The sequence below is a fragment of the Lates calcarifer genome, linkage group LG16_LG22, assembly GCF_001640805.2.
Source record: "Lates calcarifer isolate ASB-BC8 linkage group LG16_LG22, TLL_Latcal_v3, whole genome shotgun sequence".
Lineage (NCBI taxonomy): Eukaryota > Metazoa > Chordata > Actinopteri > Centropomidae > Lates > Lates calcarifer.
Window position 1 is genome coordinate 3,390,408 of NC_066848.1, and position 27,903 is coordinate 3,418,310.

Genomic DNA, 27,903 nt, shown 5'->3' on the forward strand with positions numbered 1-27,903 from the left:
TGGTGTCGTTAAAGTTTGTACAGGTCAGAATCTTTGCATTATTCCTGATAGTATCTGCATATTGTAGCTTCAGAAGAAACCACATGATGCAAATATCTATCCCATCTTGTTTTGTATATAGTAATATTGTGACTGCCACATGTTTGTGTTGCAGCTCTTTGTGTTAAAACTCAGCTGTGATTTAATCAGATATTTATCTCATGAGAAATTCTTATTTGCTGTAGTGCAGTCTATATTAAAGACACTGGCAGCTCTCTTCTTCCACAGAGTCCTGTGAGTTATATTTCTATTTCCTTAAAAATGACTTTAATTTCATTCAACATCTAAAAAATATGCGTAAATAACATTTAAAGTGTGTTCATAGATCATTTCTTTTAACATTAAACAGAAGAAGGAAAAAAAACAACAAAGCCAGTTTTCTTTCTGCCTCTGAGATTCCTAAAATCTGACCAAATAAAATAATATTCACCTACAAAAAGCCAGAAAAATAACAGCGACTTGCATAACATTAAATTCAGTCATACTTGTAGAGTTGTTTAGTCTTTTGAGCAGTTCATTCCCTCCCATTGATGTCAGGTTGTCCAATGCAGTACTAATATTCACCACCAGGTGGCAGAATTAATTAACCTAGAAAACCTCCAGTTTATAAACTGGAATAATGCAAAATCCTGCTTGTGGAAAACCACAATACTGTGAGCCAACAACATACAGAATATCCAGCATTTATATACAAAGGAGGATCAGTCACAGGCAGATTATTATTTACTTTATCATGAGGATCAGTGACGTTAGCAGAGATGAGCTCTTGCAGCCCAGGAAGTGCTGCAGCTGCTGTTGAGGATTTTAACTGGAAAATCTACAGAGGCAGTTGTTGTTGTGGTTTTAATAATCAGGCTCATAAAGTAACTTTGGTTTAATCTGACAATAAATTCTTGTTTATCCAAACATGAATAAGAGCCTCTGTTACTGACTCCAGACATTAAGCTTTGGCCGTCCATGAACACAGGAAGACTGTTTCTCGCTACGTGGTAATAATTGACACCATCAGGTGAGGAGGATATCATTTCTCTGCCAGGAATATTCCTCTGCGCTCTCCAAGCCTTATTCTGAATTTACGTCATTGCAGCGTGGTGAGGATTGTTTAAACAGGGTAGAATGAAGAGGCAAAGGGTTGTGTTTGTGTGCCAGTGGGCCTGGCAGAGAAAAAAGGCACGTACAATGTACAAAGGTCACATGTTCCACCTCCACACAGTATGCAGTGAGTGCAGGCAGCCAATGGCTCTACCTTAGATTATCTGCGTGTGATAGAGAGAGGAGGGCAGAGAGAGAAAAATAAAAATAAACACACACACATTATCAAAGCAGCTTAAAAACTGGGAGATCACGGCATATTTGGCACAGAACTTTTATTTCAAGCAAAACAACTGAAGTCATCAGATCGTTATCAGAGGAAGAAAAAAAAATCCTTTGTCTATTGTAACACTGATTTTAATATAACAATAAATTCTAAATGAACAGGCAAGACACAAAACATATCAAGCATCTGTCAAATCCCATTAAAAATACATACAAACTGGAGGAAAACTAAAGACAATAACACCACAGGGAACGTAAATAGTGTTGTTGAAGCTGTGGAGGGTTACACCACTCCTTCCTCAGGGTCCATGAGTGTGGTCCTGCTGGAGAACACGTCGGCCAGCATGTGTTTGGGGATCTCCGAGCCACGGACGCGCAGTGTGTAGCAGGCGTCCTCCACTTTGCCGAGGCTCTGCCGCAGCGTGTGCAGCTTCTTGGACACCTCGTAGGGCCCCGTGTTCCCGATGTAGGAGAAGCCGTCGTGGATCTGCCGCAGGAACTGGCTCAGCTGGAAGGGCGTGTCAATGTCGCCGTTGCCCACGCTGCTGATGCACATGCGCATCAGCTCTCCGGTCAGGTCGGCCACACCCAGCAGGTAGTCCGAGGGCGTCACCTGGAAGGTCAGGACCTGAGTTCCCAGCGGCAGGGCTTCAGCTGCACCCTGAGATAAAACACAATGAGAAAGAATCACATAAAAAGATGTAGATTATGAACTCGATTTGGGCTTTCACACTGCACTTCTAAGAAAAAGCCTTGAGCCACAATAATGATGCTTTTACTACAAAATATTGGAGGTTCAAGCAATTTTGTCTGCATCAACAGGCACCCATCACCTTCGAAAGTAACAGGCAAAGTGGGTAAAATGACATAATGACACATAATGCTTATAAGTGCAGCACATAACACCACCCAATTTTGCCTGAGTGCCATCACCACTGCCTTACAGTGAAGTAAAATGAACATTTTCTTACAGAAATTTAAGACAGTTTAGTGGAGAATATGCTTAACTGGTTTCTTGCCGAGAGTTAGAGGAAAAGATCAACACCACTCTCATGTCTGTGCATTAAATATGAAACTACAAAGCTAAGCTAAGCTAAGCACCTGCAGAATGAAGCTTCATATTTAGAGATATGAGATATGGGTGATATCAGCCAGCCTCCGGGACACAAAACAACTTAACTGAACTAAAAACAAACAGCGTGCGCAGCTTAACGATAAAGTCTCCTTTAAATTTACCTTAGGATCTGCCTTCTCCGTTCTCATGAACACCAGTCTGGCGTTGATCTCCTCCAGGCTGATGAGGCTGCGATGACGGATGTAGTGCAGGAAGGAGACGGCCTCCACATACTCCTGGATCCCTAATGCGAGAAATTACATTAAAATGGATCACCACAAGACACGAGCTGTCAAATCTAAACAAGATGGTGGATGGTGGGTGCTAAAAAATTCCTGCTTACTAAAAAAGAAGGTCAACTGTGTATCAAATGAGCACAGCACACAGTGTGTGTATAAACACTACATGGTATCTGCACAGTATAGATCACAGATGTAGATAATGATTCACATAAAACCTGTTTCCTGCCGCGGCCTTTTGATTGAACAACAGCGGCCATTTTTTGTGGTGGGTTGAGATGACCCCTCATTTGTTTTCTGGCCCTGTGTCAACAACAATCAAATAATCACAGGACGGAAGACTTTGTGTCTGAAGTTTACTTTTGGAGCGGCAATTGAACTTCAAAGGGAGTCCTATCTCCCTGTAGCTAACCACAGTGTGCAACAGAGTCCATCTAACCACAAAACCTCACGTTATCAACCGTTACCCCTACTACCCCTATTATTTACTTAACCTTTAACCTTTTGGGGTTTTTACAGCATGTTTTCCTTGATGGCCTTGAAGAACTACTTTCTCATTCAGTTGCAGTTATTTCACAAGAAAGATCGCTGTCCTTGAAATTCAACGCTGCCCAGATATGTGTTTACATTCTTACCGACTGTTTGTGAGCTGACCTTGTTTTACGGTCGAAGCATCTCGGTGCTATTTTTAGCTCAGAGAAAGAAGCCTGTTTGTCAAGCTACCAGCACTGCACCTGGAAGTTTGGATAGTTTTCCCAGGTTATGCACCACTGGTAAGCAGAAAAATGTGCTGTATGCAGTATTCGATTCTGTTAAGAGGCAGTGAGAGTTTAAAAAGTTTGTTTACTGGGTCGCTCTACTGGTCATTTACATCACTGAAGGGGCAGTTATTATCTGCCTGTAACTTTGTTTGTGTTACTTGAAAGGCCTAATAAGCAAACATTATTTTGTGTTTATTTATCCCAGTGCCTCATGTGATGCTGGTCATCATGATGCCAAAGGAATAAGATGATTGCGCCCATTAGAGACTGCACGTACTTCTGCGCACCAATTAGGATATCGCAATATTTGAATCAAAGTCTGGTTCCTCTGGCAACATGAGCTCAGTTTTGACTCATTTAAACTTGTTTTTCAGATCTTTAACTTCGTTAACGTTTTATAGTTGCATAGTGAATAGTAGAAGTCGTCTATTTCATGCCCAGGCACCCCTGCCTTTATTTAGAAAGGTTTTCATAACCTTTTTTTTTTTTTAATCAAAACAAAACTGTCACAAACATCTAAACACTGCCAGTGGCTCCACAGCTGTGACACCGGCTTCCAGAGAATACAACACAATCTGAGGCGGACAGGATATGACATGAAAAGGTTACATAGGCTTTGAGGCGAGCAGATGGAGTTCAGTTCCTGAGTTTTCTGCCAGGAGCTGTCCATGTTATTTACTCTGAAGCCACAGTTACCTTTGGCCACTGAGACAGAGAATAATAATGATAATAAAAAGTTACTGTAGATAATGTCTCAACAATGACTCCAGGAAACCAGATGGAAAATACAAAGGTGTTACTGGCACAGAGGTTGGAAAAGTTTTTTTGGAGGTTTTGCAAAATGATAACGGCACATTTGTGTACTGAGAACACTTAATATAATGTCTTAAACAAATGTAGCTTAATGTTTGACCACAGAACGGTTCAGTGAGTTGCAGGTGAACCCTGCGAATAGCACCGCCAGCACACTTTGTGTTTGCACTGTCTCATAGCTACTAGCTGGGTCGGGCTAAACAGCTTATCAAAGCGCCGCACTGCCCTGTTATCAGCGGCAATTACGTTCAGATTTAGCCCACAATATCTTTAATGGTCCTTCTATGAAAAAAAAGCAGACCCATTACACATGCCTGGAGACTTCTCGTCCAGCCAAGATAATCTGAAGAGCCCGTGCAGCGAGCCCAGTCTCAATCTAATAAAGACGATAAAAATGGAAAAAAATGAAAGGTCTAATTGGTGGGAACTGCCACTGGTCACGTCGCGGAGGATGCATCAGTGATTCCTGAGTGACCACAATCTAAAAATGACTTCCCCAGCTGCTAGATAACAGCTAACCCTCGCTCCCAGTCATGTTTTTCTCCAAACTCTGCAGACATTTTGGCTACGGCAACAAAAACTGATATTGATGCTGGAGGGAAAACAACTTTATCAGAGGGTGTGTCTATCATATCCAGGCCTGCATCAAGGTCACGCTCTCACACTAACACTGACTTCACAATATATCTGAAGCCCAAAAATGGAGATTGAGGCGATAGCAGCACAGCTGAGAGAATTCCTGCTGAAAGCTCCTGTGCAATTAACTTTTTAACTTGTGTCCTTATTTGTCAATTCAGAGATTCATTGTTGTTTTTTAAGGAATAAGCAGAATTATACATCTGTCACACGTCTGTAAAAACATGAATTATTTTACCCGAGTGGTAGTTTTAAATAGTTAATCCTAACAATTTAGAGGCTATAATATTCCCCTGGACACCTTGTACACTATCATTGCTCATTGTCCACTATCCCTCCACTGTAGCTCAGCCAGGAAACAAAGGAGGGGATTTTGCAATAAAAAGACTTTGGATAATTCCCAAGTCAAACCACTGAAGCTTCATATTAGTTTTTGTTGAACTTTATTTTTTTTTTTTCCCAAGAACAAGAACTGAAGAGTCTGTCCCTGATCACAGTACAGTACACTGGACTTGTGCAACGAAGAGATTTCCCAACCACTATGGACACGAGGAAACATTAACAGCACGTCTGTACTATTTTTTAAGAACAAACTGTGAACTTATCCTTTAAAAGACGTGAGCTAAATCAAGAATAATGACAAGCCTGTGCGTTTCAGTAATATCAGGTGCAACAAATGACTACACTCAGTCAACCAAGACTTTAACCTTGTATCTCAGGACTTTAATATAATAAATAAGGATCATTACGACAGCCCGTGTCCCATTTACTTGCTCCATGTGCTGGAAATATCTCTTAGAATAAACAGCTCAATAATACCAAACATGACAGGTGAGAGTGGAAAAATAGGTCACAGCTCTTTCATCACTTTGTAAGCCTGGAAATGTTAGTATGCTGAACTCGTCTGAGTGATGCCTCTCAGCTGTGAGCAGAGAAACGTGCAGCTTTAGTAAAAATGGTTGATCTGTCTGCTTCTTTACCACAGTGTTTGTCACTTGTATTTCGCTTAACACCTGCAATCCTTTAATATTTTATTTGTTACTGATTTGGAAAGTTAAACTTGTCTTTACATTCCTCTAGTCATCAGTCAAAAATGAGCATGTGATTACTGTTGTCAGTCTAATTACAAGCTTTCTGGTACAAAAAGTATCATAATGCAAGACCACAACATGCTACAATATTATATGGTAACAAAACTACCACACAAGTTTATCTAGTGGTCATTTGCTTTATTAAAAGCAGTATAACAGCTGTATGAAAACTCACCTGGAGTGAAGGCTCTGTGAAACTGATAGATGTCCTCTCCCCTGAGCTCCTCAGCAATTTGACCGATTTTCTGCCTGACTCCATCCAGTTTACCATCTGCTTCATTCAGAACATCCTCTGCATCTGGTACACTACAAATCCAGAGCACACCCCACAGAATTAAAGTTGGAAATGCAACACCTAAAAGTTAAAGTCCTCTCTAAAACAGAAGTTACTCCAGTGCTTTTCAACTTTCAACTTATAGTAACACAAACAATTGTCTCCAGAAACTGGGAACAAAACTAAACTGACTTTTGCTTTCATCATTCAGTTCATTTTAATTCAATTCTTTAACCTCCCTTTCTAGAAAAAAACACAAAATTAAATCTAAAATCTCCTGTAATAACATGTAAATTATTAAATTGAGAAGCATTCTCTCATTGTATCTGAATAAAGTAAAACAGTACACACCTGGTCACTCTATGCAAAAGAAAAATGGCCCTCTTGCTCTCAATGGTTACATCTCTAGAGATCTTAACAAGACGTTCATATTTGTCGTGTTTGGTGTCAAGCTCCTGCTGGAAAACTTAAAAAAAACACACAGAGTGAAAGTTTAGTTTGAATGCAGAGATATTCAAAACACTGATGACATACAGCAGCCACGTGGGCGATAAATGTCATCAAGATGCTGAGGATGCAGTTACCTTTGAACACAGCAACGATAGGTGAGGATGGGTTGGCACTCGCATTGCGGTCTTGGGCTGCCTCAGCATTTTTCCGTGGACATCCTTCACCTGACACGAGCCAGAAACAGTAAGCTGACGAGTCAGTTTGCACTATAATTAATTGCCCCAGTTGATGTCATTTTTCTAAAGTTACTAAAGTTTCTAAAGATTTTTAAAAATCTGCCTCCTGTGTTCTGCTGAGTAAAATTACTGATTTTGTCAGTGGAGTCTGATAGTGACGTGTGTGGTTAAATAATAATATACATGACAACATAATAATGTTGTCAAACACTTATAATAACAATCCGAGCCTGTCAGTGGCAAAAACAAGCAGTGTTACTGGATGTATTTTGACATGGATAATTACCCATTGGATTACATTACAGCAGCTGTTTTTGGTTGCCAGGATTTTTGTCCCTATTACTCATTTACATCCCAAAACAAGGGAAAATGACGCCCAGGTTAAAAAATACCAGGATTATCCTTTAATGGAAGAGCAACACATCACTAATGAAAACCTCTTTAACATATGAATTAAAGCTGAAACAATTAGCCAGTTGACATAAAAAGCGAGCTGCAACAATTTTAGTAATCTTTTGATAGTTTCTGTCGGTTTTAAACAAAGAAAAGGCCACAAATTCACTGGTTCCAGCTACTCAGATAAATATATTTTCTAGCTTTTTTCTCTGTCTACACTTACAAGACAACAACTGCATGTTAGTTTTACCGGTTTTGTTGTTAGCTAACTAGCTAACCAACCAACAATATTCATTGCATGAGAAATGTTTATCACAAAAGCTGAACCTACCTTCTCGTTTATTCATGCCGTCAGTGTTGCAGTTTATCCTCTTAGTAATAAATCTAACTATTTTAAGCTCGATATAATTATATTTCTAACTGTTTTAGCCACTAACGTTCGTGCCGCAAACCAGAAAAAACACGACAGAGTATTTCGGAGATTATCCGGATTATAAAACAAAACAGCTCCGCTTTCTTGGAGAAATTATCATCTCTGGGCAAAAATAAACAAACCGACAAAAGTCTAACCGTCCCACTATGCCAGAGGAAACGTGTTTTTTATAACAGGCACTCATGTGGACCTCATTCATCGCGGGGCTTCTGCGCTGTTTACACGCGTAGCAGGAAATGAGGCGCAGTGCATCTTGGGAGGTGTAGTAGCACAGCAGAACGTGGCACTTGTGTTTACTACACCATTTACTAACTCGTTAAGGTCGTACATGTAAATTTTTATTTTAAAATAATTTAAATCTAAACAAATACAAACAGTTCAAACGATGATAATAGTTTCTTTTATAATTTAAGATGCAGAACTCGTCTTGAAAATAATAATTATACTTTTGTGCATGTCATTGATTCATTTTTTTTTTTTCGTGAGGCATCCAGTGTCATGCGTGGTTGCAGGATGCTGTATCTGATAATCATAAGCATATTTTGGAGTTTAACTTATTAAGTAGGGAGTAACACAGGCTCACCCCTGCAGCCAAAACACTTTCTGTTTCCAATTTGTTTGTTTGTTTTGTTTTTTACCCCGATTGAGCAACTAGTCATCTCCAGACCTCCATCCTAGATTGGCCTGTGTCATTTCTTGCTATTAAAGTATGTTTCATCCAGCCTTTCTTGATCAGATTACTCGCTTCTCTCTCAGTAACCCCTCCTCCAGGGACTCCTGCAGACTGTGTACGTGCCATACGACTGGTGCCAACTTGAGCTTGCGCTTTGCCTCTGCTCAGCACACTCCCTGACATTCAGAGAGCCGTTTCGCTTACGGGTGCGATAAGCGACAGGCCCCAGCAATGTATAGAATGACATTTTCATCTGAGCATAAGTTAATGCTTCATAAAAACCCAATTAATATGTGTTATGATATGCATTCCGATAGTCGATTTAAGTCCCTCTCAACCGCAATCATGAGCCTCATAAACCTGCCACTAAACAACAAATCAGTCTGTTGAAACAACAGTAAAATGTTTATGCAAAATATTCTTTTGTTGTGTGAAAGGAATTTCACATATGCGATCCAGGAATGAGGGCAAACACTCTGACGTTGACGTTGACTGATGATGCCTTCATGTGCTCCCTTCAAGCTCCTACATTCTAGCGTTCGACCTGCTGGGTTTTCAAGAACGATAACAACACAACACAATGCCTCACACGCAGTTGTATTATTTTATAAATCCAGGTGCTCCTTTGCGCTACTACTACTATACTCTAAGACAAAACTGTAGGCTGCATTATTTGTCGTTGAGCAGCTGACAGAATTTCCACATCCTACAGTTTGTGTAAATTAAAAAAAAAAATCATCATTTATCTTGGTAAAATATTTCAGATATGGCTCTAGCTCTACACATAACCTGAAATATGTGGCAAAGGTAAAATGGTTTGTGATATCTTGCCTCATTAAATCAGTCGTGATATTATATATATATGATCAATATTATTTTATATTATTGGATCATTACGGATGCAATGAGGAATTTGGTTGGTATGACCAGCTCGATATATTTTATATTGTTGGGTAGTTTAATTTAAAGCAATGAATCGGAATCTGTAAAAGCCGGGTCAAGTCAAGATGACATTTATTACTATCTTATTGATCGACCAGAGGCGCGCATTATCCCGGCATGCTCCTTGACATGGCACTGATCAACTACTTCCACGTGTTTCGGGCGAACGCCATCTGTCCTACAGTCTGCGAATGCAGCGCGGGAAGGGCGGTGCTTGTGGTCTGACGTCATAGTGGGCTGGACCACAGAGAGGCTGAGCACACACCGAGCGGCGCCATGCATGATTCTCGGACTAACCGCTAGCCAACAGAAATGCCTCCCGAAGACCTCGACTCAGCCCGAAATGTTCGGCCCGGGGCACACGCCGTCGTATTATTTCACTGATACAAGATGTGAAAAGGGGCTGGTTGCGCTGAAATGGCGAGGTTTTGACTCTCACTTTTCCGTTTCGCACGGTGTAGCGTGGCAGAGGCAGTGGATCGTTTCCAAAGTTGTCGGTTAGCAGGGCGCGTGTGAAGGATTGGAATTAAAGGCGCAGTGCACCCGGTGTAGCCGCAAACATGGAGAAGGAGCAGAGCGACTTGGACCGAGACCGGCAGTACTGTGAACTTTGTGGGAAAATGGAGAACCTCCTCAGGTGCGGTAGGTGCCGGAGCTCCTTCTACTGCAGCAAGGAGCACCAGAAACAGCACTGGAAGAAGCACAAGCTCATTTGTAAGGAGGCGGACAGAGCGGCGCAGCTTCCCAAACAGAAGCCCGAGCAGGCTCCGGCGTCGGGGGACAACAAGGCACCGGAGAAATCCCGAGAAAAGAAAAGCCCCGAGCCGGCGGACCGTGCCGCAACCACGAACACGGAGGCACCCGGTGGGGTCGGTGACAGACCGGGAGAGGACGGTTCAAACAACACCGCCACACCTAACGGACAAACCAGCTCATCCCCTCAGAAACTTGCCATGGAGTACATCGTCCCGTGTATGAACAAGCACGGCGTCTGCGTGGTGGACAACTTTTTAGGGGCAGAGATTGGACTGGGCATTTTGGAGAACGTCAAGGCGCTGCACAAGACGGGCAAGTTCACAGACGGACAGCTGGTCAGTCAAAAAAGCGAAACAAGTAAAGACATCCGAGGGGACAAAATCACGTGGATAGAGGGGAGGGAAGCCGGCTGCGAGAAGATCCGCTTTCTAATGAGTCGCATGGACGACCTGATCAGACATTGTAACGGCAAACTGGGAAACTACACAATAAATGGAAGGACAAAAGTAAGTATTGTTGCAGGTGGAAACACACAACCCAGCAGAGTAGTGTAATCAATACGCAGGCGCCAGAGAACCAGTAAATAAAAAGATTTTGCAGGTATCTGAGAGACCTGGAGCTCTCAGACTTATCTATTCTCTAATTAAGGCATCACTACTTTCAGTGTTTGCTAATTAGACCTGGCTTTAAGTGTAAGAGGTAGAGTAAGTCCTTTCTAACTCCAGGTTAAAGCCTGACTAATGCCCTGAGTTAGAAAGGTGGATTATTTCCTCAACATACAGCGTTAATGTCTGTATACACCAGGACTGAACACATGATTTTAATCTGAATATATCTGCACAACAAACCCATCACAAACAGCAAAGTCCAGGAGGTACTAGGCCAGCGCACTACCTCAAACATGAACTGATGTATAAAGGCTTTGTGTTTAAGTGTTTTAATGTGTGTACAAAATTTAAACTGATATCTCTTTTCTCCACAGTTGACATCGCAATATTACTAAATGCATATTTTCTGTATTTAAGTCTGCAGTACTCATTTCATTTTCAGGGTGTGCAGTCTCACACAACAGCCCTACAGTAAATCCTCCCATCATGCAAACTGTTTATAACGGTGTTAATTCAGTTGTACGATCAGTTTGGAGGCTGTGGTTTGATTTAATCTAACCTTGATTTAGAGAAAAAATGGGTGGACAGTTTATTATAAACACCTCAGTATAGCGCAGTGCAGTTAGCCAGCAACACAATGTACAGCCTCCAAAATGACAATAAAATTGAATTAGCACGTCTCTGAAACATTTTCAACACAATCTGAACATCAAAACATTCATGAAGGTGCAATTTATTGCAGTTCTGTTGGGCTGCAACTGCCCATTATTTTCTTAGTTAATTTCCTGGCCCCATAAAATGTAAGAAAATACTGAAAAATGGTCTGTCACAAGCTGGCGTCTTCACATTGTTTTGTCTGCAGCACAAAATCCAAAGACCACAAAAGACAGAAAGAGCAGTAAATCCCCCACAACTGCAACGACACTTTTGCATAAAAAAGGAGCTGAATTATTACTTGGCTATCAAATAGTTGCATATTCCTATTGTTCACTGACAAATTCATGAATCAACTTATTGTTTCAAGCTCTACAGGGCTGTTGAATCATACTGCATTATTTGTAGCAGCTCTAGGTGTCCCTAATATGCTTAAAACTGAGAGTATAATTGCAGCATTCACAGATAAGACTGTTCTCTGTAACATGCAGGTCTAATAGACACACATGCTGCTGCTAAATGCAAGTACAGAAACAAAATTGTGCATATTACACGACTCATTAATGCGTTCATCCCTTATTATAGTACAATAACAGGATGTGTGTGAAGGAGTGTGGGTTTAATGTGCCCAAGTTAGATGGTGTGAAGTCCAACTGTGCTGCTGAATCATCCACAGGGACTGTGTTCTGTAGCTGCGACTGAGACTTCTGACCTCGCCGCAGAGAGCTGGCCTTGCAGCATAAATTCAGTTCAGTAACTCAAACAGACACAAAATTGGTTAGACAGAGTGTTCCTTTGTTGTGAGGGAGACCTGAATGTTTCAAGGTTGGCATGTGTGGCAGTGAGGAAATTGTGGGGAGCTTCTGTGTCACTGAGGTGCGTTTTCTAAGAACATGTTTTTGAATTAGTCTTGTTTTCAGGTTGGTTGCTCTCAGACAATGAGCAACAAGTGTACTTTGGAAAGTTCTAACACTGCTGTGCCTGATTTCGAAAAGAAAGGAGGAAAAAAAAGCAGCCCACGTCAGCTAAAAGCAACGCCAACCTTGCTCTGGCTCGGCTGTCAGATTGCGTGTGACCCACAGCTCCTCTTCTAACCAGATCTGGTCACTGTGACCTTGTGACATGAGACTGACCCAGGAGGGGGATGAGCTGCTCTGAGCCTCCCCCTTCTTCCTCCTCTCCCGGGGGAAATACTCAGAAGTTGACGGTCACTGTTTCAGTGAATAGAAGTTTCCCTCTCCTGTTGCTCTTTTTGCAATGCAAACCTGTTTATTAGGTACATCTAGCTGAAACTAATTTAACAGCCTCCTTCTTTCCTGTTAAATCAATTTTATGGATTTTGGATATAAATTGGATATAAACAAAAGGATAGATTAAATATTAGAAGCAGCTCTTTAGGTCTTTAGTTTTTAGAGGAATTTATTGTGCTTTTATTGCTGATCCGTGCACTTCTTTCTGTTTTCACATTTGGTTTTATTGTCTTCATCACTCTTGTGTCATTTATCCTGTAAAGATGTTAAAACATTATGGGACATGCAGGTTTTGAAGATAACCATGGCTCTAACCTTGGTGAGGATAGAGAGAGTGGAGTCAAACACCAACAGGATTAGGATTAGCACATGAAAAAATGATACTCTGAACTGAACACTAAGTCAACCCCACTGAAGATAGTCACAGTTTTATATTTGTCGCTGTACCTTATCATGTTCTGCTATCGCAGTCCTTGACATTTAAAGGATCTAGCGGTGAAAGAACACACACTGGACTGACGCCTGTGGCCGTTGCTTACTGCAGGTACTTGGTTTTCTGTGCTGGCACAGAGCTCTGATCGCTGTACGCTGTTATTTTCGGCTGCTCCTCCTCCTGTCCAGTTGTGCCCCCCTCCTCCCTCTAGCTGGTTCTTACTAGAAATGAATGCACATTATTCCAGTTTGTGCTGTAGATCCACGCAGCTGGCCACTGAGTCAAACGCTGCCGAGAACTTGACTTCCTCACCTACTGCCCTAGTTGCCTTGGCAAACACACGCTTGGACTGTGACCAGGGAAAATCAGCATGACTTGCACATATGGAAGGCCGCCAGTATCACTGGCTCAAAGGGATACAACACAATGTAAGCACAGTTTGCACTGGGGAAGACAGAGGGAAAAGATTTTGCCCAAATAGTTATTTAATGTCATTGTTTCCATTTCCCCCTTTCACTTGATAACATTGTGGGAAGTTGCAGGCAGCAGGACATGTTTGTTTCTCTGCAGCTCCGGCATGCTGAATGTGCTCTGATGCCATTATAGAATTATCAGGGCACGTATAAAGACGTGTTTAGCAGCGACATGATTGTCCTGTCACTGACTCACTGCTCCCCTCTGAATACTGGTATGTCCAGCATGTTAACACAATGGCTCTCTAAGCCAGGGCTGCATTACAAAGGTTCTTATTGCTAGTGTACAAAGATAGCATTTATACAGATATGTTGTTGTACATGAAACATGATAACTCTGGATTGTTAGACATGGATTCCTAACAATATAATGCAGTGTACACAGTGTAAAAAGACAGCGACTGTCTCAAGCACGACTCTCCAGTGTGAGAAACAGAAGGGCATTCACGGAAGGATAAATCGTCTGCAGCATTGCCATATCCCCTCGGAGGTGAAAATGAATATAGATATTAGATATAGAAAACAGTTTCTGGAGATTCTTAACGTGTCGTTAGTGAGAGGCACACAGCTCCATGAAAATTAGCTCTGTTTTTATTTTGTTTCAGCAAAAGAAACACACCTAGAGCCAGTTCATTAAGTTGATTTATGTACTTGTCAGTCAACAGAAACTTAATCTGCATCTATATTATACATAAAATGCCACATAAACCTGTTTCTAGCGTTTCAGTTTTGAGGATTTATGTGATTAGTAAATTCAGTTTGTTTGGGTTATGTACTGTCGGTTGGATAAAACAAGACATTTAAAGATGTGACCTTGTGCTTTAAGGACTTTAAGGACTTTCTGACATTTTATTAAGCAAATGAATGTGTACAAGTATAATGTCATTCAACTCAGGCCAAGCCAGTAAAAAACTGCTGACAGCTCCTCAGAGGCAGTTTAATCTAAACAGGATAAATGTGGACAAAATCTCCACGAGCAGCGAGTTTTTACATTGTTGGATGTTGAGTTATTTGTTGTGTCCTTCGTAATGTCACAGAGCGACCGCAGACATATGTGCTCTCATAAGGAAGTTGACCGTTGACCTAAATCTTAAAGCTTCTATAGAGCACGTAGGCAAGAGGAAGTCATGTGGTAGTGGTCCTTTTCAGCGTCGGAGCCAGCTATGCATTATGCTATAGGGTATAACGCAAGCTGCTCGTTCCTTCCTCCCCGCGGTACCAGCGCGCCAGAGGCAGCACCTTGCATACCACCTTCTTCCTGCTTATTGTTTCACCATCATGCGGTAAACATGATGGTGTATGTAATAGATCTGGGGTTAGTCAGACCTCTCATCTAACAATGCCCGAAATACCATGAATACTTTAACAAATGAAGGCTGGTAGTTTGATGTGACATGCTGCATGGTTGTAAGATATTAGGTACGTGAAACATTTAATAGAATTTGAAAGTTTTCGTGCATGTTTATCCCTGCTTACTATGCTTTGACTGTCTTGGCAGCACCTGGCTGCGAAGCCCCGAGAAAGAGGTCTTCTGTTTTTGACTGTTGGCAGCTGTAGAGTTGACGAACAGGGACGATTTATGTCGGGTGGAGCGTGACGTCTGATTTATTGTACGTGTTTAAAAACTCAGGCCTTTTTTAAATCTTCATTCATTTTTTTAACATCAAATATTTCTCGTCGTGCTCAGTCTTCTAACACTGGCAACAAGAAAGTATCAGTAACTGATCCAATTACAGAATGAGCTCACTTGGCTCTCACACAGGCGCCGGCGGAGCCATCCAGTCCGGCTAAGAAGTTACTGCACAGAACAGACGTAGCGCTGTAGATATCTGCTCTCTAGCTTGTGTTGTCTATGGCTGTAACTGATTGCAGAACAGTTTTAGAGATGAACTGATGCTCTCTGGTTCTGACGGGTTATTGTGTGATTTTATGATGCTTGTCAGCAGAAAACAGCAGGCCCCTTTATGTCAGTGGATCTCAGGATTGAGTTTGTTCCAGGTGAAGCTCTAAGCAGCTCAGCCTGTGCCTTTATCATTTATTTGTCGATAGGAGACACTAGCAGAGTGTGCCGAAATCGACAAGGCCGCCGGTTTTACACAACCCCCCTCAGAGTATTTGCGTAATGATACCAGAAACTGTTCTTGCGTTTCTGCTGCAACATTTAGAGGGTGCATGGTAGCGCCGCTGCTGTGTATACGTCCCTCTATTGTTCACAGCCTACGGTAAAGCAGAAAAGAGTAAACTAGGTCGTTACTTTAAACAGGGATTTCCTCTGGAGGCAGCACCACTGTCTGACAGATAAAACAGAGAGCTGTCCTGGGCAGGGGCCCAAACTGTCTTGGTTCCCACACTCCCCTGTGCTACGAGGTCTCCATCCCAACTGTTTGTACTCGTGTTTGGATAAGCATCTCTTCTGTGAAGTGAGTGGACCCCTTGCAGCTTTTCCTCCTCGCTCCACCCCGAGTTCACGGCTCGCGTGATCAGTGCGTGAACCGGTGATGAGCAGAGGGAACAGCTCAGGGTGGAGCTGTTCGACGCAACTCCAGCAGTGATTAACAATCTGAGGACATGTCCTGTCAGATGTTTAGTGCAGAGAGTAAATTTGTAAACAAATTTGATAGCTAGGTATTCACTGAAGTCATTTATGAAACAAAAAAAGTTGTAATAATTGATCATTTAAACAGTTACAGTTACAACTCAAACTCAACATGTCTTTATTGTGCACAACTAAACAAAATTTTGTTGCTTCTATAGTGAATAAATAACTTAAAAAAAATAAAAAAAAACAATATTAAAATAAAAATGTAAAAATATGTCACAATATATCACAAATTCTCTGTGATTTTTTTTAAAACATTTTTTTTATCGCATGTCTTCACAGGAAATATTCATATTATTTATCCCCCTCAAATTTTAATGATTCCAAATAAAAAAGTTGGTGGCGAGGAACAATTTAAAGCTGCTCCACTGATCTGTTGTCAGTGATAACATGCCAGCCATGTTATTACATTTTATTTACTCAAGCTTCATTAAGAAGGAAATGTATTCATTTGTTAGATCTTCAGTGATTCACACAGTCGGGTTTGGTTAAGAAATACAGAAAACACGAAAACATAACTTTTATTTGTTGATAAGACAACTCCACAGGGTACTATTATTATTATTTATTTCTTATGGCATCTGAAACTGAGGTTTTAGTCGCACATAAAACTAGGATTTTGGCATGGGAACAGTGGACTTCTAGCTTGAATCACTGGTTAACAATAGGTAGTATCTGCATGGCGTGGCTGGAGTCTGTGGGTGTCAGCGGCTCAGATGGTGGAGAGAGTGGTTTGATCCTTAAACTCCTCCCGTCTGCGTTTCACTGTGTCCTTGAGGAAGATGCTGAAGCCAGAGCTGCTCACAATGAGCAGGAGGGGGGGTTATTATGAGACACTTTGCAGCACTCTCAGGTTAAAAGCTGTATATAAACTCAGTCCATTTACCATTTATTGTTTGGCTGATGGAGGTGGCAGACTGCCAGGAACACAGCACAGGGAGATTTCTTTGTGCTTATCAGCCACCACATTATGGAAGCAGTCAGGTTTAAAATATCTACTTTTCAAATATTTTTTTTTGCTGTGGAAATTTCAGAAATGAGTGAATTCTCTTACTTAAAATTCATATAGTTGGCACATCTCATTATTCATTTATTCAGCTCTTTCGGTGTATTTGAACAGAACATTTTCTGCAGAATCAAGATAATGTAATCAATCACAAATGATTCAAACATTAATGATAGTGAGGTACCAGACAAAATGTCTTGTAAATAATGTAAATGAAACGAGTAGAAACCAAAACCTAAATGCAGAACTTAAATCTTAAATGCGTTACCCGGCACTGTTATTTAATGAGTCAGTCACAAAGAAAAATCTCTCACATTTCATCTCACCTCCCCCTTGAATATTAATCCAAATAAATCTTGAAAAGGTCATTAAAAACCGGTTTTGAAGCTTTGCTCTTTTCAGTCTGGTCAGATTCCTGTTCACCCACATGAGCCACAACAGGGCTGTGTGTTCACTTGTACACTGCTTGGCACAGCTTTATAAATTCATTTGACTTTGTAATAAATTTTTATTATTAATAATTCTTTGGTGGCTGTGACAAAACTTCAGGTGTCACCACAAACAGCAGAGACGCTGAGAATCATTCATGCACATTTCTGTTTTGCATGAAACCGTAAACATGTGGTAGAGTTTTGCATTTTGGGCAGGGGATGGAAATTCGCCAACAACCCTTAGCTGCCGTCAGAAACACTACTTGTGTTAAAAGCATCATTACTCCATATTAAAGACTGGAGTCACTGTGCAGTGTTTTTGTCATGGAATTGCAAACCCTTTGCATATCTGATTTAAATTGAAAGTAGCCAATGAAGGGTGTTGTTCACTGCCAGCAGCTGAATATAGTCACCTGTTTGCACTTACCAGGGGGGCGGCTGGTGCTCAGGAGGTGAAGTGGGTCGCCCATTAATCAGAAAGGTCAGTGGATCAACCCCTGGCTCCTCCAGTCCTCGAGCGGAGTTTCCCGGGCAAGATGCTGAACCCTAAATTGCCCCAGATGGAAATGACTTTTTATAGTAACTTAATTTGAAGCTTTTAGTTTACATTTGTTTTTACTTCAATATAAACACCTAAACACAAAGTCGTGTGTTTTAGTTTACAGTAAATCAGTGTGTTAGGCTGTCCAGTTCAAACTTGATTTATTTGAGCTTTGATTTGCAGATGTCTGAGACAAATTGAGAACGGAGGGGAATAAATAAACAGTGGCACGCAGCTACTGGTGTGGAGCAGATTAGTCTCTCCCACTCACTGGATGGGGAACAATAACTGATTCTGTTGAAGAATATTACGGTGACCTTGGATCGTTCTAATGAATGTCATTGTAACCTCTGAGTAATGTTGTCTCGTGACAAAAATAAATATTAAAGTAATTGTCTGAAATTAACACCAGCACCTGCAGTGAACTGTGACATGTAGAAACAAATGAAAACAGCAAAAACTTGAGTTTAAGTGAAGACATATTTTTGCCTGCCAGTATCTTTCCTTTTATAGATACAACACCTACATGAAACAGTTCTTTTACTGTTTCACTTGCACAGTGAAACCTTGAGGTAAAAAACTGAAGATTAAAGTTGAGGAACATTTTTAAAACTGGGACAGAAACAAGTTTACTTAAATGAAATATTGCACTGGATTATTGATGCAGTAGTTTGCTAGCGGATGCAGATTTCGGCGTTTGTAATGTTTATTATTTTCTTGCTCAGTTTATGTGTATCTGCAGCATAAAGTTTGTTTCATTAGGCATCTGCATGCTACTTCAACGACCTCTACTCTCTCTCACACACACTTTGTCTGTAAATGCCAGTCAGCCTCCGACGCCGTGCCTGTGGAATGTAAACAAACGACGCAGTGAGCGAGGTCAGCCTCCTAATGAGGGCCACCGAGGAACGAGGAAGAATAAGTGGCTGAGAGGAGAGGAAGCTCACATAGGGATAAAGGCCAGAGGTGAAGTGGGCAGGGAAGAAAGTGCAGTGTGGAGGAGCTGTGAAAGCATGGAGAAATAAGAGTTTATGATACCGGTAGCTCATTCAGACAAGAAAACGTTTTAACTGTGGTGAATTTTGCCTGTACAGACTGCCCTGCTGTGTTGTCGTCTGTGTCGCTGCTGCATGCTGCGTTCCTCATCAGAGGCTTTAGCTTCAAGCCGTCTGTGTTTCTCTGACTGAGAATTTGATCTGAAGTCGCGTCTCTTCTGTTGTGTTTCAGCTTGCTGCATCCTCATGACCAGATCACATGAAAGGCAAACAGGAATTAAACAGCACTTCATACAAGGTTGGCATTTGCAAACACTAGCTGATCTGCATTCCAGCCTCGTGTTTTTTGGAGGATAATTGGTGAACACTCTCTTTTGTGTGCGCTGCCAGTGTGATATGTTAATTTCTACTTTATTTAGGATTTTTGTGCCACTTACTTCTCCAGAAATCTGCATTCTGCTGATCTAATTTAAATAATTTCTGTGAAGATTTTGAGGAGTTATCGTGGTTTAAATGGCATATTTATATTCAGGCTCACTCACAGGCACATAACTGACCTTTCCTGCAGTGGATGAAACCCTATAGAGTTTCTGCAGCTCTCCAGTTGAAGGAAGTGAAAGGCAAAACTGCTGTGTCTGTTTTTTTGCTGAATGCCAAGGCTATCACACCTTCAATGAGCTCCCACCCTGCATACATGCACACACACCCCACCATCACACATCTGTATCCCACACAAACACACTTTTCCTAGAAGCAACTGTTTACCCATCTCCTCTTTGCAGCATGAGCCGAGCAGCGGAGGGGTGGGAGGGGTGACATAGCCGAGGATCAGCCAACCTCACGCTCTGCACGTAGCACAACCATTAAAATACTGCTCCCTCTGGAGCGAGGCCAGGAGTCAAAGTTTACAGCCGTTCACTCCTCTCTTCTCCTCCAGCCCCACCCCTCTGCTTTCTGTATCTGTGCCCCTCTCCCTCTCTTTTTACACACACACACACACACACTCTCACACAAAAGCTTACTGTATTGCACCTTACTGACAGGAAGTCCTTTGTCAATTTGCTCACTCGCCTTGATTCCCAGCACCCGCTTCTTCTTCTGAGACCCACCCTTTTTCATTTTCAAAAGAAATCGACAAAGTATTCTGTCAGTTCATGCAGCAGGAGCACCCCCCTCACACACACACACACACACACACACACACCCCCTCATCTTTATGCTGGCGTTTTGTTGTTTTTCAGCTTTGAAGGCCCTGATACTGTGCATTCCAGTGGAAGCCTGCATCACTCAAAAGATGTGAGCACAATGTGGACTGACGCAAGCAAATACGGTCAGATGCACAGGAATATAAGATTCAGACGCACGTGTGATGTAGATTATTTTTTTTATTCTTCACGGAGTAGTGCCAACCTAGAATGCTTTTGCACGTAAAGATTTTGCGATACAGTTACTGTATAGTACAATGAAATGAAACTTTCGAACATATGAAAGTGAAATTATTTCTCTTGGCACAAGACCAATCTAAGGAGTTTAGTCTGCGGCGAGTGCTTATAATAATGTCGCTATGGTTTATGTTGATCCAAGTGCATGAAAGAATGTGGAGGAACTCGCCTTTTGTTTGTCATATCACTGCTTAGACACGGTGCATGAGGGCTCAATCTGCCCTCTGTGTTTGTGCACGTTCACCACTCTCCTCAGCTTTCAAGTCTGAAAACACAGTTTCATGGTGTCACATGAGCATTTGTTGTAATTTCCAGTGCTTATGGTGGAATATCTCTTTTACTAGATGCAAGCAGGCAGTGTAAGAACTCAGCGTTTTAAGACAATGGAGACAGATTTTTTTTTTTCCCTTCTTGAAAATTAATATCTTTTCCATGGAAGTCTCATTTCTGAAGAAAGGACAAGTATTTCTGTCCCAGTCCTCCAGGCAGTATGCAAGTCACCACTTGTGTGCGTCTTATTCCTGAGGGACTTTCTGTGTTGTATGAGTGCGTTCGCTCGCTGTTTACACCAAGACGTTTACAAGAGCTCATAGGGGTTCACTGCCAACACCCAAGCAGATCATGCAAGTCTTAATAGAGCAGGAAAAGGCAAGGGGAAGTTGACGTGCAGCGCGATATCTCCGGTTTATTTTCTCGCTAGTTTAAAGTTTATAATGAGGCTGCTGGGTTGTAAGCAGCCAGTGCTTGTGTCAGCCTTGGTGCAGGTGAGGAAAGGACAATACGACGTGGCTGTGCCAAGTCTGCTGTAACCACATCACAGGCCAACAAAGGCAAGCTGGGCTGCTTCCACTGCCCATTTCTGACTGACTGAATCCACCCCAGCACTCGCATTTGTATTGACACACACAATTCTAACGCAACCTTGACTGTTTCTTCTTTATGTTTATACAGTACAGTACCTCTGTCGTTCAATGACACATTGACATTGTATGCACACGCTTGTGCTTTCGTCAACTTGTATCTGTATTTTACTAATCGTGCTTTTCTCTCTTTTTAGGCAATGGTGGCGTGTTACCCTGGAGATGGGACAGGATACGTGCGCCATGTGGATAATCCCAATGGCGATGGACGTTGTGTCACATGCATATATTACCTTAATAAAGATTGGAATGCCAAGGTATGTGATAAACATCAGAAAATGATTTGCGAAAAGGTCTGACTTCCTGTCACTAATATATGACGGGTCAGCCTAGTTCTTGTCCCCAGCGACAGGAATGTCATCCTGCTTTACTCCACACTCCATACCCGTGCAGAGTCAGTAGTAGAGGTTACGTGTCAGCACGTGCTGTTCGGCCACTCCCGTCATCTATAATCCCATTAAAACGCAGAGATCCCGCTAATCCAGCCACACCCGGTCAGGGAGAGGAGCGCCCCCATGCCACCTAACACACACCCATTGTTCCTCCTGCAAGAAAGTGGATTTCCAGGCAGGCAGGAGAAGGAGACTGAGATGTTACTGTGGTAGTTTAATACTCACACCTGTGATGAACAATTACTATATGGATTAAATAAGTGTTTCATATAATTTTGGTCTGACATAAACATTTAAATTAAGGCCAGACATGGGGGGGAAATTTGTATACTTAACTTGATTTTTTATGCAGTTCATGCATGCAAATAGATGGAATATAAAGCCATCCGAGATGGTTCTACTTTGTTTAACCAGTAAAATACTAAGTATGTCTATGTATCTCCACCCAAAATCAAAACAAAACTGCATTAAACCCAAGCATCTCATTAAATTAGATTGTCCATATCCTGACAACTTTCACTGTTTATTTTGGATGTTCATGTTGCTCTGTGTCCACATACACAATATACAGTATGTGCAGCCAACAGAGCAGCCATACCAAAACTCTGCTGCTAAAGCACTGGGTGCTCCTCCCTCACTGGCCATAGTAGCCACAACAACCTGTAAGTTCAGTTCCTACGCCCATATGTTATCAAATCATAAATTTGATAACACAAATCAACTGCCGTCATTTTGTTTTTCCACAAATCACACCTACCAGGCTCCACATTGTGTCACAACATGCACGCATAGACAAAATCATGGCCACACTGTAATGTGCTTTAAGTGTTTATCAGTTAATGTCATGGGACAAGTGGTTAAGGAACTCACCTCTAATGGAGACAGATAAACAGGATGCTGCGCACCAGGAAGTAACAGCGACACTCTTCATAACAGAAAGCAACCCTCAGGTGGAGGGGTGGCTTTCATGCTGCTCTGAGGAGCTGGTGACATGGCAAGACACATAAGTAGACAGTCAGGACGGTCCAGACTTCCTCACATACTTGACCTCCAGACCTGTATATGAAAATTACGTAATTACAGGAAACTCTGTCTCTGTCTGCCTCTGGATGCTAGTCTGTGGTAGAATGCAGGACATGCACGTCTTCTTGGACAGTTTTGGCTGCCGTCAAGCAAGCAAAGGAAAACTGAATGTACAGGTATTGGGGACCTGTCTCTGTTATAACATAAACACCTAATTTAGCAGTACTTTGACTGTGAAGTCAAATGTCCATTATTACTAGCTTCAACTTGTGGCTGCTGCTGCTCTTTCTGGTTGCAGTTGCCATGGTTTTCAGGACCATTTCCCTTGGCATATTACATAACCAGTATGTACAGCAGGTTTCTTTTTTTGACCTGTGTACCTGCAAATTGGGAGCAAAAAACTTGGCCTTGTTTGGAGAATATTAGGTGTCTCATGTTGTTATGAAAACATGCATATCAAACTGTTGTTACCACACCTTTCTATAGCCAGCAGATGCTCATAAATGGGATTCACCATAATCTGTGACCCACTTTTGCAGCAGTGTTTTACATTATATCACCTACCCTGTGTATGGCCTGGCACAATCAACACAATCATAGTTTTTGCTTGTTGATAGTATACATCAGGCGGCTGCCTTGATGTCACTCATTTAATCTGTGGCATGATTTCTATTGTGATGTTCACGCACAGGCCTCAAGTATTCTAATGAGCCATGTTCCGGAACACTGTTTGACATGTGAACAATTACAATCTGGTCTCTGATTGGCTGTTTTATTAGGCGTGTCAGGAGCTGTCTGTTATAGAATGCGGTTGCTAGGATACCGGGGTTCCATGAGGGAATGACATGGCTTGGGAATGTTCAGGTTCAGTTGCTCCAGTCATTTACCCCCAGTTTTCAACGTCATGTCTCTTTCTGCTGCTTCACTGCTATATTCATTATGAAAGTACAACATGTGGGTGTCAAGTTAGCTGTATATATACTGTAAATCAAAAATTAATGTTTAATGTTTGAGCTCAGATTACACAGTTGGTACATATAGTGATTCACTGTATATGATTGTATAAAGTCTTTAGGTCTGAGATACTCCTGAAAATCCCAGCTTGGTACATCATGTACTTCAGTTATGCATGACCAGTCACAACTTTTGAATGTTCCCTGTGCACCCATGTGACAAAAATAAAAGAAATAAACCACACTGGTGGGAGGAAAAATATACAGGCAAGCAAAAATCAAAGTGGAAGGACATGAATCAGCCACTGGAAAAGCTATGCTTTCTGTTACAAGCACAGATTCTGTGCCAAGTATGGTTTAGGGTTTAAAGTGCACCCCCAAATTAAAGGAATTATATTCAGTATTGACATTTTGTAAATATGGACCATGATAAGGAGGTGGCTGCTATTTTTCAAAGCACCGCCTGCGGAGCACTGAAAAAAAAGTGGATTACATACTGTATGTTAAGAGGCAGAAGTGCAGTGCAGTAACCGTTTTACTGCACCGGGATGTGTCCATCCATTTTCAAAACTGCTTATCTTGTTCAGGGTTGCAGATGGTTGGAGCGTATCCCAACATGCAAGGGGACGAGAGGCAAGGAGAGGTCACCAGCCTATCACAACTGACACATACTGTAGACACACACACAGACACGTACATGCCACTATTTATTTCATGCATTAACAGTCAGGATTAGTAAGCATCATCATTCCTGCCATTTCTGTCATAACTGGTCAGTTAAACACTAAAGAAAATCTCTGTGACACCGGTATGAAGCCTGATTCACAACAAACTTTGTTGTGAATGATAAATATTCATACTGGTGAGTGCTTTCAGCGGGCATGGGGGTGTCAGGTTTGGCAAGATTTTTATTTGTTTAAGTTGGACAGGGTGTCAGACATGGGAAAAACTTTTTGTTCCATCCACTGTTTTCCACCACCCACCAGAAGAAAGCTCATTCATGATCTTGATCTTGTCTTTTCATAACCATTTCCCATCCACTGTTGTATGTGTGAGCAGTAGCACTTTGTACTACTTTTACAGATGACTTGTACAAAAGTTAATTTACATAAATACTCATTTATTCATATATCCCAACATCACAATTTTGAGAGGAAAAACAAAAATCCAGTTTCAGAAATGCAGCTGAAACCTTAAGAGTCGTGTCCTCCAGAAATTCCAGTTATAGTTCTTAATATCTTGTGGTTACCATGGTAACAGCAGTTCAGTACTTCAGCAGGTACTTTGTCAGGAAGACAAACAGAAGAGCAGCTGGTGTATCTGTTTACAGTGCAGCCAAACAAACACGTTTACTTTAAAAGCCAGATGGTAATAATCACCAAATGCAATCTGATCTTCAAGTTCATGTTCCATTACTTCCTGCAAAGTTTAAAACTGATCCGTTATTTTAAAAAAAAGAAAGAAATGATCACAATCAGTGCTGTCTGCTGTGACAAGCACGGTGCATTTACTGCGGCTCTTCACAGTAAAAACCACCTTGTTTAATGCTTTTTAACGAGCAGCAGTAGGAAAGATTTGGTTTACATTAGAAGTAATTTAATCGAGCTGTGATTAGAAAAAAGTAAATTAATAGATATAAATACATTGAATACCTGTTGATTTCATAAAAATCTTAATTGCTGTAACTTTAAAGGGTTAAAAAGAAACTCATTAGCATATCACTGGAAATCGATGGATCAGATTTTGGTTAAATGGGATATATTGCAAGTTTTATATTAATATGCATCCAGTGAGTCATATTCCCCTGAAATAAAACCTCTGTGACTGTAAATGACAAAAGAATTATTCTATTCTAAGGCATTTTTACTTTATTGAAACCTATAACCATTGTGCTCTTTTCCCCTAAGCTTGAAAAACATTCAAATGTCAAGGGTCAGTCAGAGTCCATGTTTTTGTCCTGTTTTTAAGTGCATCAGATCTTTGGGTTCTCTGCATCAGTCCAGCTCTGCTTGATGTAGGTCAGAAGGTCACGTCCTGCAGGCGACACTCAGCACGTGTTAACTTTAATCTATAATCTATACCACATAGTTTTCATGTTTGCTGACTGAATGTCCGCCATCTACTTGGTTATGCGTGCAGTTAAACAATTGTTAACACCAGAAAAAAAACATATCTCCTGTCTTCTTTGACCCTATTGTGCTTTATTTAGTTTTGTCACACCACCGGCATTCCCCCTCATTCAAAAGTAGTATAAATGGGAATAGCATTACTTCTCCGACAAAGGGTGTGAACCTTTCTGCTCTGCTAGTTTGCGTGTGAAGAGAGGGGCCCTATCATATCAGCTGTGTGAGAGTTAAAGCGGCACGCTTACAGCAATCTGCTTTTTCACTCTCCAGGTCCTTTATCCAGCCAGAGCAGTTTTCCTGTGGGTTATTCTTCCTATCCCTCCACAGGAAAGCCGTCCCCCACTGCTGCTTCCTATCCTGAGCTTTCCTCCTAGCCCTTGGAGCTGGACAACCCTTTTCCTTTAACAATGTCGTCCTATGTTGATAATTTAACAAGCCTCACATGTTGGTTATATTTTAGTGTCTTTTTATAGGAGGAATACACACATGTTCAGGGTGCTTTATCCCCTTTTCCTGAGTGTTTTAATGTAGCCGACCACAATAGGAATCAAATCCAGAAACGTGATCACTGCAGAGGCTTCACTCTGTGTTTGCTTCCTCCAGTCTCTCTTTACCTTCCTGCTATTGCTTTGTCCTGATTTGTGTACATAACCGGGGTTGTTTCTCCTTGTTCTGCTCTTCCAGGAACACGGTGGCCTTCTTCGAATCTTCCCAGAAGGAAAGGCCCAGTTTGCCGACATAGAGCCCAAATTCGACCGTCTGCTCCTCTTCTGGTCGGACAGACGGAACCCTCACGAGGTCCAGCCCGCCTTCGCCACCAGGTCAGCATCCGAGCGTCTCCGTCTGCTCGGACGATAATCTACTCTGTTTTGGCACCAACTCACTGCTCCGCTTTCTTTCGGTCTCCGCAGGTATGCCATCACGGTGTGGTATTTTGACGCAGATGAGCGAGCCAGAGCTAAAGAAAAGTACTTAACAGGTAGGATTTGACAAACTAAACAATCCCGTCTCTGTTGCTTTAGCTCGTTTACATTATCTCTCACTCTTGTTGCGTTTCCTTTGTGTGTAGGTGCAGGAGAGAAAGGAGTAAAGGTTGAACTCGACAAACCATCGGATCCCAGCTAGTGGGAACCCCTGCGTCTCCCACAAACAGCCATTAAGTGCTCTGTCCTAAGAAAGTGGCCTATAGAGAGCAAGTGTGTGCGTGTGTGTGTGAGAGAGTGTGTGTTTTACAAGGTAACACAGCAGACTTTTGCTCAAGTGGGTGGAAGATCCATGCTCGTGGAGACAAAACAAATACACAGTGATTTCTGATAATTTTCAGCAAACCGGGGCAACTCAGCGGACCTTGAATGTCATGACATTGTACTGAAAGGGATTGTGTTTTTTTTTTGTTTGTTTGTTTTTTTTTCCTTCAGAGGAGAATGCTTACATTATAGCTGACATTTTCAGAACATCACTTCAAACAGGAATTAAGCTCAGAGAGAATCTACATCTTTTGCATATAGATTTTTTTTTTTTGCAGTTAATTCCTTAAAGGTACAGTGTTCTGCATATGCTTAATGTGTTATGGTTTTCACATGGAATCAGCTGTTATAAGCTACTGTATGGCAAAATGTGCTTCAGTTTGCAACAATACGAGGAATGATATGAATTAAAAACACCCTTTTTCTGACAGAACTTCGTTGGTCTTAGTTTGAGTTCATTCGCAGCGCAGTAGACGCAAACTCCCTCTCACACTGACAAACCAACTATTTCAATTACTTACCAATAAGAATAAACATGGATGTGTCTGACCTGTGTGTGAAGGACACACTGCACCATGGCCTCACCTGCCCCCTGTTTGCATTATACACAGCTCCATGGCGCCCTCTGCTGGAAACCTAC

General features: G+C 41.6%; 2 protein-coding genes across 2 annotated transcripts; one reads left to right on the forward strand and one right to left on the reverse strand.

Annotated features, from left to right (window-relative positions):
* Positions 1-1,389: 1,389 nt before the first annotated feature.
* tsnax (translin-associated factor X) lies at positions 1,390-8,024 on the reverse strand. The gene is made up of 6 exons (XM_018680262.2): positions 7,698-8,024; positions 6,869-6,958; positions 6,636-6,750; positions 6,186-6,316; positions 2,593-2,714; positions 1,390-2,017 (listed from the first exon to the last, which is right to left on the reverse strand). The coding sequence occupies exons 1-6, from the start codon at positions 7,711-7,713 to the stop codon at positions 1,640-1,642; spliced, it is 852 nt and encodes a 283-aa protein (XP_018535778.1). The 5' UTR covers positions 7,714-8,024; the 3' UTR covers positions 1,390-1,639.
* Positions 8,025-9,651: 1,627 nt separating this feature from the next.
* Positions 9,652-27,696, forward strand: egln1a (egl-9 family hypoxia-inducible factor 1a). The gene is made up of 5 exons (XM_018680261.2): positions 9,652-10,676; positions 21,660-21,779; positions 26,701-26,837; positions 26,928-26,995; positions 27,086-27,696. The coding sequence occupies exons 1-5, from the start codon at positions 9,975-9,977 to the stop codon at positions 27,139-27,141; spliced, it is 1,083 nt and encodes a 360-aa protein (XP_018535777.1). The 5' UTR covers positions 9,652-9,974; the 3' UTR covers positions 27,142-27,696.
* Positions 27,697-27,903: the final 207 nt, after the last annotated feature.